At 48.6% G+C, this 13,359-nt stretch overlaps 1 protein-coding gene across 1 annotated transcript in view; it reads left to right on the top strand.

Annotated features, from left to right (window-relative positions):
- The first annotated feature begins 457 nt into the window (after window positions 1–457).
- LOC307090594 (disks large homolog 5-like) overlaps window positions 458–13,359 on the top strand; it is a 38,102-nt gene continuing 25,200 nt past the window's right edge. The window contains 6 exon segments of the mRNA XM_079757325.1: window positions 458–1,141; window positions 6,391–6,459; window positions 6,972–7,146; window positions 7,597–7,740; window positions 10,113–10,296; window positions 12,129–12,385. Coding sequence (XP_079613451.1) covers window positions 772–1,141; window positions 6,391–6,459; window positions 6,972–7,146; window positions 7,597–7,740; window positions 10,113–10,296; window positions 12,129–12,385 — 1,199 coding nt within the window. The 5' untranslated portion in view covers window positions 458–771.

Below are 13,359 nucleotides of genomic sequence, written 5' to 3'. Positions count from 1 at the left end.
CTTACAGTGCAGCACTCAGACGTGGAAGAGGACATTGTGCTGTGTTAATTTGTTCTTACCAGGTTCATCGGCTACAAGCATTTCCATGTTTAGGAATAATGAAAAAAATATTTATCCTGAAGCAATTTATTTAAAAGAAAATGAATTCATCCCATTATTATATCTCGTTAATCCGTTTGTAGGATCCTAGCCTACATTTAGTCGTAGTCTATGAATAATGAACTCAACGACTTAAGAACAACCAATGCATAATTACATGTAAAAGTGTTCTTACATAAATATAATATTGATTTACTAACCTAAAGTTTTAGTAGATAAACCAGGTGCGATACGCTCAACGATACGCCCCTTTTACCTTACATGGCCATTGCACGGAGATCGGATTGGTCGAAAGCTACAGCTGCTGGAATACTATTGGTTGAGACCTACAGCTGCTAAAATAGTGAGCCATGGCGGAGTTTGTAGGCACACAGAAAAGACTACCAAAGAGTTGGTACAGTTTGCAACATGTAGGAAAAACTTAATTCAAAAGGAAGGTCGTTTTCTTTGGGGGAAATGTAAAGAGAACCGCTTTAACGCTGAGCGTCTACGCCAGGAGGACAAACAGTAGGACTAAACACGCTCACGGAAAATGTATTGCCATTTCTTAGTTCAGCCAGCGTTTGGCAACAAATATGGCTACTTGTGTCTGCTGCGCTTCGCGTTGAAAACCATCCCAGAAAGGCTTTACAGCGCGTTCTCACGGACTTCCAGCACTCCCGAGTGAACTTTATGCTCGGGAAGAATTTGATCACGCATTTGTTTCTCAGCGACCAGCTCCTGACGCGAGAGAAGCGGGCTGAAATGGAGTCCAAACACAAGGAGTTGTTGGAGAAATGTTACCAGAACTTAATGGAGTCAATAACCGATGCAGACGCCGTGGTGGATGTTTTGGCACATTCTGGTACTCTCAGCCAATCGGAACGCTACGAATTGGAGCACAACTGTACCTCAAACTCGGAGAAGGTAGACCTTCTCTTGAAGATGCTGATAAGTAAAGAGAGAGACCATTTCCGAGATCTGTGCACGGCTCTGGAGAAGACCCACCCTCACCTGAGTTCTGTTCTGTTTAATGGCACTGGACCTGTCGATCACAGTTCTGGTGAGAAGCAGTCCTTTCGTTATTGATTTAATTGCATGACATAATCGTATGCATGACATCTTGTGTAGCAATTTAATCGGCATGTCATTGCTGAGAAACCAGTTCTATCTTTTGACTTGATTCAGTTTCATTTTTCATCCCAGATGCTTTCATTCTCCTCTGATCTTGCCCCATCTTTCCCAACATTGACAATGTGACACCTTGATAAAGAGCTGCGCCTCCCTTTAGGCAAGTTGTGTGTGTGTGTGTGTGTGTGTGTGTGTGTGTGTGTGTGTGTGTGTGTGTGTGTGTGTGTGTGTGTGTGTGAAATCATGTGACTTAATGCCAATTTGCACTCACTCCTGTGTTTTCTCCTTTTCGCTAGAAGCCCAGGCGTGTTTTTTGTATTAAACATATTTAGGCTAATGGATTAAACAGGGAACTCAATGTGGTGTACGTTTGCTTTGAGCTGAACGATGGGGGTGCTACCAATAACCACAGTTGTAAACAATTTCTAGCACAGTATTACTGTATTGTTTACTAAAAGTACGACTAGTCTTTTCAAATGGTTCAGGGAAAAACAAAAGATAGAAGAACGTTTCGGAGTACTCTGTGTGAAGAGTCTGTTTGAGTGTCTGTTTTCACCATCATTCTTCTTCTCAAGCCGGAGTTAGCCAGCGGGTTTAGAGTACATTGTGGCATAACTTTTTGATACCGTTTTTACAAAAGGTTCAAGATAACCAGGGAAGACTGAGGAAATTCATAACAAAGGTGTGTGTGTGTGTGTGTGTGTGTGTGTGTGTGTGTGTGTGTGTGTGTGTGTGTGTGTCAGCCTCTAGGGGGGGAGAATTCTATTTTGGGTTGTTTACTCCACCCCACATTGGCTGTAATTTGGGGGTACTGTTTCTTCTCTGTTCATGAAAGTGGCTCGTCCCATTCCCATACAGTACTTTTGGATGGGTTCGATAACCCTCCCTCTGTTTGTCTTCCCTGCCACGACTCAGAGGTCTGCGTGGCTCCTTGTTTATCCGTGCTCCTCCAATGACACATCCTCATTTCCTATTTTTACGACTCTCAATCACAATGTCAATAATTGTGCCACACACAATATAGCCTGTGTGAGGCTGAGTACATTTGTCTATACTCCTGCTGTAGAATTTGTATACCTCCACTTAATGTTGGCAATACAGTTGTAATAACTGTATTGTCCACATATGGTGGTGGATTACCTTTTGTTTCACATGGCATATCCATACACACATGAGCACTTTACACATGGACACCAAGAGAGACCAAACATAATGAAGCAGCATTATGGTGCGCTGGTCAGTGGTGTTGTGCTAAACAACTGGAAACAACTGCTAAACAATTTCCATGCATTACATTTGCATTTCAAAAGCCAGATTTACATGGCTAGTTTGTGTTGGCATCGGCCTCGCCTCCATGCCATGCAGTCACGTCACCATCATCCATGAGCTGACAGTTTCCAGCTGTTCTGCCCTGCCTCTTCTTGGGTCAGTTGTCAATATCTGGCCTTTTTTGTAACATTATCATAATCCATAAAAACTGCAGCATGAACGTTGGTCAATGTTTAACTTTTGAACCTAGTTACTTTCAACCTCGCTTCTAACAGGTTATTAATTGGCAGCATTGTTTTCCCTCTTCCCGTTGAAATGGAAAGCAATGTGAATATATCTAGGCATGTTCTTGTATAGGTGTACCTCCTGTATGATCTGAGCATGCTTCATATCTGAGCAGGCTTTTATCTTGTCAACGTGATGTGGCGCAGTCTACTTGGCGCGGTCCACCGTGGGTTGTGGAGCTTCCTCCAGGGCTGAGCTGGTGTTACAACAGGGCATGTACACCGCCGTCGCCAGACCCGACAGACTGGTTCCTCCACTGCTCCCTCTCGGCATTGTAACGAGGGCCTTGTCTTCAAGACAACAGTAGCTTGTTTTAGCCAGCGTGCCTCCTCAGCCCTCCGCGTCATAACCAGTGTGTCATAACCAGCTACTCCCCAGGTGACACCTAGCCTGGTCCTACCAGACTCTCGTACTTCATTTCATTTGCACAGAGAGTCTGGATCTACTCAATTGACAAACGTTAACTCACTTGATAGGCGGGTGTCTGTTTAAGTTTAAAACTATTGGATCTGCCCAGTGCCACTCTGGATCTGCCATAACCAACCTCTAACGTTTGGCCGAGAATCACGTTGCGCGCAAGCTGTAAACAAACCAAGCACCGTGCGTGAAGATGTCCGTCAACGAGAGCTGACTTTAACGTCATTGTTCTCAACCACTCCCTTTGTTCCCTGATTGGACGCAGAAAATTTAGACGGAGAGAACCCACTAACATACCGCAGACCCAGACCTAGTACTGAAGGGAAATTAAAATTGAGTGGAAGTACTTAGGCGGGCGGAGCCAGGCTAGGTGACACCAACCTGGTTCTGTGAAAAGGGGCTAGAGTTTGACAGTTGGTCAACTTTCAACCCGTAGGGACCGGTCGCGTCACACGACGAGAGAAGTGGATTCTGAGCAACGCAAAGCTCTTTCTCCGATGACATTTCGGGATGAGACATCATGGAGTCGGACGCACACACACACACACACACACACACACACACACACACACACACACACACACACACACACACACACACACACACACACACACACACACACGGTCACAGACACGGGAAGCTGATTCATGTCATGTTGAATAACTTGTGTTTGACAGGGGAGAGCTGGTTGAAGTCATCGGTCTTGGTTTTTGGAAAAAAATAATGTATGCCTTTTCGTATGTATTGACCATAGCCCAAAAGCTTGTAAGTCATTACCTTTTTGTTTATTTTTGAGCGCTGTCGAAGAATTCAGAGCAATGGCAAGCTGAGGAGACTACATCAGAAGGGTGTTGGTCATGCCTCACTTGTTGTCAGTTCATGCCCGCTTCATGTGCTGCAGATACACGACTTCACCTTTCGGATTACAACAAAACAAACAAAAGCAAGTTTCATCCTAGATTTTTCTTTTATGAATGAGGGAGAGAGAGTTTTCAAAGAAATCATTGAATGAATCTTTAAACAACCTAACTTTCAGATTAAAATGGACTCTGGCGCTATAACCTCCACACAGCAGTTGCCACCAGTCCTCAGTAGAGTGTGCTTTGGCCGGCCTCAAAGGAAGGCCTAATCAGTCACCTCTGTCTGCGCAGTGACTTTTTAATGTTGGCTTTGGAATTTCCTTTTACTAACTGCCCTTTGCAAGTAAGCACTTCATTTTTTTCAGTGCGATTCATCACTGCGACACTACATGCAGTAACGTCTTGTACGTTCTTGTTATTCAACTCATTAGCAGCCGGCATTCGGTGACCCGGTTGGTTCAACGACAGCCGCAGGCTTGTCTCTTATTTATTATGGAGAGGAGCCGCGAAGGCAGTGTCACTCAGCAGGTGTGACGTCATCCGTTTGAGGCTCCACTGCGCTGCTGTTTCTGGCTGCGCGCGGGACAAGAAAAACAGTCTCCCCCAGTCAAGGCCTGTCTTTCCTCTTGAACTGGTCTCAGAGACCGTCTGCAAAACAAGCTTATCGTTTTCCGAAGGCGAGAGGAGGTATGTCTGTCACACCGGTTAATCGCCTAGGTTAGAAAAATAGGAAATGCCCTGTTGTCATAGCGCTGCGCCAAAACTCAAGTCTACAAGTCTGGAGTCTGCAGCGTTGCACAGCCTGCTGACTGGCGCTAAAGCGATCAGCAATCCCCCCCCCCCTACCCCCCGCCCCCATAGTGACATGGGTGAGCTGAGTGTGTGAGAGGGGAGAGGGAGCGAGGCGGCCCACCACAGCTCAGCCCCAGGTCCCATGACTTCCAGGAAAGTAGGGAGAGCGGGCCACGGCGTGGCGAACCTCTCGGCCCATTGTGACACACGGCGTCTCTCTGCTCAAACAAGACCCATGGGAAACTTAAGCCTGGGCCAGAACAAAGAGGGCTTGATCCATGGGATGCCACGGTTCCTGAGGCACATCACTCTCTCTCCCCCTCTTTTTCTCTTTTTCTTTTTTTCCTTCTTTCAGCCCCGCGACGATGGGAAAGAAATAGAGGGGCAAGCCATTTTAGCTGGGTTCCCTCCAGTTTTAATCAAACACACAGCCGCCCCCTTTTTATTTTTTTTGGTAGCTTGCTGGAACGCCGCCAGCATGGGATTGATTTAGGAGTGTTGAGATGCTGGTAAATGGGATCGTTTGTCACGGTGCTGTTTATTTTTTTTGGTAGGTGGCGCGTCAGGACTTATATCAGGGGTGGGAGTTTGTGATTTAACCGGGCGGATCAGCTGGTGTGTGTGTGTGTGTGTGTGTGTGTCTGTGTGTGTGTGTGTCTGTGTGTGTGTGTGTGTGTGTGTGTGTGTGTGTGTGTGTGTGTGTGTGTGTGTGTGTGTGTGTGTGTGTGTGTTCAGCAGCGAATAGCTTTTGGATGGAAACCGGCGTCTTTAAACTCTTCATCCCGGTCCACACCATAGAGGAGTTTAAGCATTGACACCCTTCCTTTTGCATTTGATCTCCTGAAATTCATGACAACAATTGATGGACCGGAACAAGTAAAAAGCATCCCAGAAACAGTTGTTTTCCTCTCCAGCTTGTGATACTTGGCACGGTGAGCAGCGATGCAGGCTCTCCTCATCACTCATATCTTTGGGTTATTTTTCTTCCCCTGTTTTGGTTTTATCCTTGCTGTAATTCCTGAACAGTTAATCGTGTATTAGGCGACAAAAGAAAAAGAGGGGCTTCCAGAAAGGGGGTGGTGGTGGTGTAGAAGCAGGGGGGGTCAGCGGTGGTGGGACTGTGTGGCGTTGTCAGCGGAGATGAAAAGAAGCACCTCTTGGGCTGCACTGACTCTTCTGGGGGCCCCAGCCCGGCTACGTTTACGCCGCCCTGCCTGCTGATAATTAGCCACACACTGCAGCCAGGGCCCACGGGGCTGTCATCCCTGGGTCGCTGAGGGGGAGGGAGGGAGGGAGGGAGGGAGGGAGGGAGGAGATGGAGGGGAAAGTCCCACCTTTTATTATTCCCCTGGACCGGCCCTCTGTGACTGCCGGGCTAAATCCTCCCCTTGCGTAACCCTAGCCACTCGCTGCTGCCTTGATGTGCCACTACAATGCCAGAGGTACTCGCTGGTCTGTAATTCAGGAGTCACTTGTTTTGCCGACTTGGTGACTGACTTTGATGTTTTTGTGTTCTCCCCTCTCACCCCCCCGCCCCCCCAAAATTCCCCTTCTCCAGGCTCGACCTACAGTGTCTTGTCCACAATGCCGTCGGACTCGGAGAGCAGTAGCTCCCTCAGTAGCCTGGGTGAGTGTCCCTGTCACGGAAACCACAGGTCACCGTTTATAAGTTAATAAAGTGCGATATTAAAGCAAGCATTTCCCAGTTCCCACATTCCCTTTCGCTCTCACGAGAAGTTATGCTGATGATGCTTTTGCAATGATTAAACTGATTCCTCGCGGCATGATGATGACATTTGCGGTGAAATACACTCCCTTTTTGTTTGTTTTGCAAAAAATGTTCAGGGTAAGGGTTTGGTTTGCACACGTCGCAACCGTGAGGCAATTCTGCAAAGAAAAACAAGGCACGGTTGCACTACACATATGGTTTCTAACCAAGGCTAATTTGCAACCACTCTGCACGTACTGACACGTAACTCCTCCAAAGCCAAGCCCGGGACCGTCTTGTCTTTTACATGCGACGAGAGCCTAAGACGACGAGACGCCTCCATGCGATCGAAGCCTTGAGTGAGTAGCGAGGAGGCTGTACCCCTCCAGCCCCCCACCCCCCTTGCCCCAGTGACGTGCTGACACCCGCAGGGACGCCCACCCCAGCTTCCTCGCCGCCGCCCAGCCACACTGAGAGCCACGGCGGCCACACGCGGGACAACACGGAGACGTTGCTGTTCCAGCTGAAGCAGGTCACCCGGGAGCGGGACGACCTGCGCAAGAGGCTGGCCCTCTCCTCGCCCGGGACCACCTTTGACGACTGCAGGTACCGTAACGGAACTCACCTGTTTTTTTTTGTTTGTTTTGATTTTTTTTGCTTGTTTTTCTTGAAAGAGGATCTGCCTAGAAAGAAAGAAAAGTGTTGTGGGAACGCACACCGTGACCCCAATTCTACCTTGAAATGGGTTCGAGGCACTCCTGCTCGCTGAAGTTTTTAAGAGCAGCTAAAAGAGAGAAAGCCTAAGTGGTTGGAGGAAGTGTTCCCCGAGTGTGTTCCACTCTGAAACAAGCGAGGGAGGGGGAGGTTATACAGGTCATTTTAATGGCTCCCCTCTTCTCCTTTCCCCTACTCCCAGCTGAGCATGCTTTTATTGCCGCTACGCTTCCATCGCTCTCCCCTTGTGGCCTCCTGAAATCTTCAATTGTTTTGTTTGTTCTTAAAAACACATTGGCCTGTTTTTGTCCCACTCTTCCCTCCCATTGTCCTCGGGTCCAGACCCCACTCCCGGTCGGGCCAGGACTACGAACGCCTCAAGATGCAGTGCATGAAGGCCATGGCGGACCTGCAGTCCCTTCAGAACCAGCACAGCTCCACCCTCAAGAGATGTGAGGAGGCCGTGAAGAAGGCCGATATCTACCAGTGAGTAGAAGAAGAAGATTCGTTATTTGCCATTGCACGTTAAGTAAAAGTGCTATACACAAAAGTGATCTCTGCATTCAACCCATCACTAGGAGCAGTGGGAAGCGCCCATATTATTTAAGGGGGATAAAAAGCTACCGCAGATGCCAATGCCATAGCTTCCTGAATTCTTTAGTGGCTAAGCACTGTTGTTGTTTTCGTGTCTCTGTTGCATCTCACTTGTGTTCCCGCTCAACGGCAGCCCGCGGGAGTTTAACCTGGATCTGGTTCTCCCCTGTAGAGATCAGATTTCACAATACTGCTGTGGAAGGAGAAGCCTTTGTGCAGGTCCATCGGTTCATTTTAGTCACGGGTATTCAAAACCCAAATGTGCCACGATAATTGTCTGTTTCATCACCAACCAAAAACCGATAAAGCAGCCCTTGGCACTGACCTAAGTACAGTCCCAGCTGTCCCTCGAACCAACACACACGGCACAGATGAGCAAATTAGTCTCGGCCTCTTCTGTTAATTTCCACTGCGTCACATCGTTACTCGTCCTGATGTTTGATACATTGAGCAAGTTATTCTGTGCAGCTTCTAGAAGAAACCCAAGACACGATTCTCATTGGCCGTCAGCCCTTTCATTCAAAGATATGTAGCCCTGAATCCGGCGTGACGTGGGTAAATCCAGTTTATTCTTATAGCTACGTTCTCAGGTTTATTCATTGCGCTGGTATACATAAATTATTTTGTAAACCGTTTCTCGTAAATCAAGTTTTTTCAGCATGTGCCTGTTCTTCTCAAAGTAGAGTAATTTGTTCCTGCTTGTCAATCAAGTCCTCTTTCTCATAAGCAGGCGGACCGTGACGGTAATCAACGCCAGGTCCCAGCTTTTCCCTAGTACACGGAAAGGCTGGATCTGCGAGATTAAAACAAACGGACAGAAACACACTTGCCCCCCCCTTGTAAGTCTCTGCTCCTGTCCAATCCTGAAGGTGTGGGAGGGGGCATCCGGCGTGATGGCGTGCTCCATAATCATCATTAGCTCGCCGACAGCGGGCCCGCCACGCCACACTCCGCGAGAGGCATCTGCGCTACTAATGCCGCCGACCTTCGCCGACCTGCTATCGATGCTACTATCACTCAAGAGCAGGCGTTAACGCAGTTTAGCCGCGGCCTCTGCCCTCTGCTCCCTGCAGAGGAGCCCACCAAACAGCTGGCGGCCACGCAGACACACAGACGCGAGAGGATTATTACAATGGTTTAAGCCTCTCGCCCCGCTACGGCCCTGCCGGTACATCTCAGGAATTAGAAAAAAGTGTTTATTCGCCGTTTGCCGCCACATCCCCCCCCTCGCTCTTTCTCTATCTCCCCTGGTATGCTGTTGGTGCCTTCCCATTCACTTCAAAGCACCGTTCTCTGGGAGCTGTGAGTTACTCGAATCATGTGCATTGCCCGCCGGCTGGAACATATTCCGGATGGTACATTCAAACAAACGCACTACTCTTTCGCCCATCCTCTCGAAGTCATGTGACACCGTTTGTTCGTTAGTTGTCGCTGTGGGTGATCTGTGATGCCGCCATGTGCTAACTCTGGGTACAACCTGCAAGATGGAGTTTCTAGGTTTCAGTCTATACAATGCCGCCATCGCTGTGGAAACGTACAGACTTTCCATGCTGCTATCCCTTGGTGAACCAAAATGACGTTGTCCCCCATTAAACATATAGTCATGGAAGTATGTCATGCTCTGGACCATGATCTTTATGGACTGATGGAACATTTTATATTTACATGAGTTATAAAACCCACATATTTGCATTTGATTGTTGATCAGCTTGGTCACAAGTAACTACTCAGGACCTATGTTGTTTAAAGCGGTCAAAGTTCAGCTGACGGGAACTTGGACACAGAGGAGATAAATACAGACACAGATACTCTCCCCAGTTTGCCGCATACACAATGAATGGAAGTGACCGTCCCATGAGCTTAAAGTCCCACGAGAGGACTATATCGCGCGCGTACACTGTTTTGGCAAACCCTCTCAGCATGATTAATAGTCCATACTGACAGAATGCGTCGTCCCCATGCAGAATGAAGGCCTTTTTTTTATGCTGAATGAACGCTTTTTTTTTTTTCATTTTGTGCCTCAATGATGCGGTGCTCCGTTAAACTAGCCACTTGTTGACAACAGGTACGATTATATAACTACATATTCTGGCACCGTAAGCCGTCTCGCTCAGGATAGTGCGTACAACATGCATTGCTGTTTTCTGTTCAGCTCTGCCAGTGTTGGATCGTTGCCTCTACCCCCCCCCCCCCCCCCCCCCCCCCCAGACCTGCTTCAGTCGGACGTCAGCCCCTCTGGCTAACTCTTTCCCCCCTCCCTGCAGCACACTGCATGGCCGGCTGGCGAGCGAGCAGGCCCAGCTGAAGGAGGAGACGGAGGCGCTGCGGCTGGACAACATGCAGCTGCTGCGGGAGCACGGCCACAGCAAGCAGGCCTGTGAGGAGCTGCGGCGGCAGCGGCAGGACGACCTGCGGGACGCCGCCGACATGAGGACGCTGCACCAGCAGGTAACGCAGGCCGACGACTGCGCCATCCACGCCCCACTAAAGTGTGTGTGTGTGCGTGCGTGCGTGTGCGTGTGCGTGCGTGTGTGTGTGCTTTCTCCAAACACACACAGTCTGCACTCTCCCTGGAGATGCTCTCAGCCCGCCGCTGGATGCTGACATTCGAGACAGAAGGGCATTTATTATTTGCCTGGTCCGCCGTCATTACTTCCGAGAGGGCGGCTCTCCGCCAGACGGATCGGGGTCAGACTTCCTCCCTTCTCCCACGGGTCGGAGCTCCCTTTTTTTGTTTCTCACATTTTACGTATGTCCTATTCTCGCATCGACCGCCGTCCGTCCAACTCCTGCCGTACTCCGGGTCGGACTCTTCGATTGTATGCCGTGTCGGGGAACCGCACTGTGTCTTCGTATGCATCAGTGCTCCCAGACTCCAGGGTGTACATTGTTCATGAAACACTATCATAAGCTGAACTCTGCCTCTTTAGCAGAACTCGGCGAATGGCAGAAACAATAAACTGATATCCCTGCAAGTTAAATCTTAAGTCTAAAAGGCCTACAGTGAACTATATGATTTAAGCGGGTTAATGATGATGCTGATCGTAAATAAATGCATTTATATAGCTCTCATCAAGGCCCTCAAAGGGCTTTTCATAAGGGATTGATGCACCTCATCCACTACCACTGAAGGAATGAAACCGTCCAATGAGTGACCAAGGTTTGACAGCGTGATTAGCTCCCCTGTGCTGACCAGTGCCACGCGCTCATTGGTCGCTTTTGTTTTTTTTAGCGGTTGAGGGGGGTATTTCTTTTTAGTCCTATTCCACGGGAGTTTGCTCACCGTATATATCCAAACCCTCAGAGCAGGCCTTTACGGTCACGCCGGTTCTAAGGATGCATTTATTCGAGGCGGTATGTGGCTCAGTAGGTAGATCGGCTTAGCTGGTGACTGGAAGTTTGCTAGTTCAATCCCCGGCTCCTCCTAGCTCTGAATGTGGGTGTCCCTGAGCAAGACGCCTAACCCTTTCTGCTCCCGACGCCTTGCATGGTTGACACCGCCGTTGGTGTGTGAATGTGTGTATGAATGGCCGAATGTTTGGCAATGTTGTGAAGTGCTTCAAGTGGCCACTGGTTAGAAAAGCGCTTTATAATTGCAGTCCATTTACCATTTTATTGATCAATTTAGTCTTGTATTAGTTTTACTGAATGCGGCACCGCAAGTGAGTGAACGTGGTGTGACAACGGCCCTGGGGTAAGAGCCTCATCAAACATCAAAGACACTCGTTTTAATGCGCAAAGTGAGAGGGAGGGCGTTGCCCTGTTTTGATCTTTGCCGGCCACAAAATCCCTATCTAGGTCTAAATGCAGCCCGCGTGATGCCCCGACTCTCTGGCGCACAGCGGTTCCACCCATTACACTAGCACTCTGTTTCACAGACAGCTGGGCAAACAAACACGTGTTATTTATTTATCAGCTGCTTTAATGGAGACCGTAACCGGTGAGCCACGCCGGTCTGATCCACTGAGGAACAATGCGTCTTTTTTAAAGGAATACCCATAAATATTTAAATGTTCCATTTTGTATTGTCTCTACTTCAAATCTCTTGCATTTTTATAAAACAAAACAAACATTGAATCTCATGTCCAAACCTCACTTTTATAAAGACACTTTTAGACCAAACCCATCAAAATGACATATAAACGTACAAATTTACATTAAGCATCCACACTCAACAGTCGACCAGAGGACCCCCGGTCTGATCAAACCACAGCGTTTGTTCCCATCAAACGAAGTGGTGTGCGCGTGTGTTCATGTCTTCCCCCCCCCCCCCCCTCCAGGTGATGCGCGAGGGCTCGTCGGACGTCCTCAGCAAGCTGTACGACGCCACGGCGGAGAAGCTGGCGGCAGCGCGGCGCGACTACGAGGCGCTGCGCAAGCGCTACGGCGAGCAGACGGCGAGCCACAATGCCGACCTGGGCCGCCTGGCGCAGGCCGACGGGGACAACCAGCGGCTGCAGGCGCAGCTGGACGCGCTGCTGCAGCAGAGGGACGCCGCCGTGCACCGCCAGCAGCAGTACTCCTCGTCCGGGAGGAGGTGGGCCGGCACACACACACACACACACACACACACCATGCACACACACACCATGCACATCAGCACAATACATATGCATGCATGCATGCATGCATGCATGCATACAAATGCTTGCACTCATATGCATACCTAAAGGCATGTGCATTGGCACAACACATCTGTATACACCCACACACATGCCCCAGCACAATACACATGCATGCATGCAAACGCACACGCACTGGAATGCATGCAATAATCTGCAGACACAAACACGCGCACGCGCACGTACGTACGTACCCAGATTCACCCTCTGATGGAAAAGCAACCGCTGTACTGTTGAGATGCAGCCAGCCAAAGGGACAGACGGACAGACGGACAGAGTAAACGGCAGACGTAAACAAATTCTAATCACTGCCAGTTGGGCCCAGACTGAAAAGTTCACTTCATATTAATACAAAGGCTTTAGTGCCAAATTCGAATTGGTCACCTAATCCGAGACAGATGAAGCTTTGTCTCCGGGCAGCTGCCCGTTGGTTCGGAGCGTTGGGGTCCGGGCCCTCATGAGATTAGGAGAAAGTCTGTTCCACTGTTCTCTTTTGTAACAACTCCCCGGTGAAGTGACAATCCTACAATCAAGTCTTGTCATCTTCATTTGTTTCTCTATGTGTCACTTTAGCACTGCTTGAGTCAATGCATGTTAATTAGAACCCCTTATTTAAAATGTATTCGTTTTTTTCACTACTTTGGTGAAAAAGCTCTAATAAAACCAAACAGGGAAAGAGGAGGAAACCTGACAATCCCTGAGAAAGATGTTGCCCTTTCGGTGCTTTAGTTGTCTGTCTTATCTCTAAGTGCCCATATAGCATATATAAGTCCGATTCTGGTTATTAAAACACAAATCTTTTGAAAGAATGTTTATGCAATAAATTGATTTGGCTAGTGCAGATTTCCGAGAAAATCTGTAGTAGCTATCTAGTTTATTCAGACTGAAA

This window comes from Pollachius pollachius (genome assembly GCF_949987615.1).
Source record: "Pollachius pollachius genome assembly, chromosome: 19".
NCBI classification, from domain to species: domain Eukaryota; kingdom Metazoa; phylum Chordata; class Actinopteri; order Gadiformes; family Gadidae; genus Pollachius; species Pollachius pollachius.
Note: the sequence above shows the minus strand (reverse complement) of the source record. Positions and strands in the feature narration are given on the sequence as shown.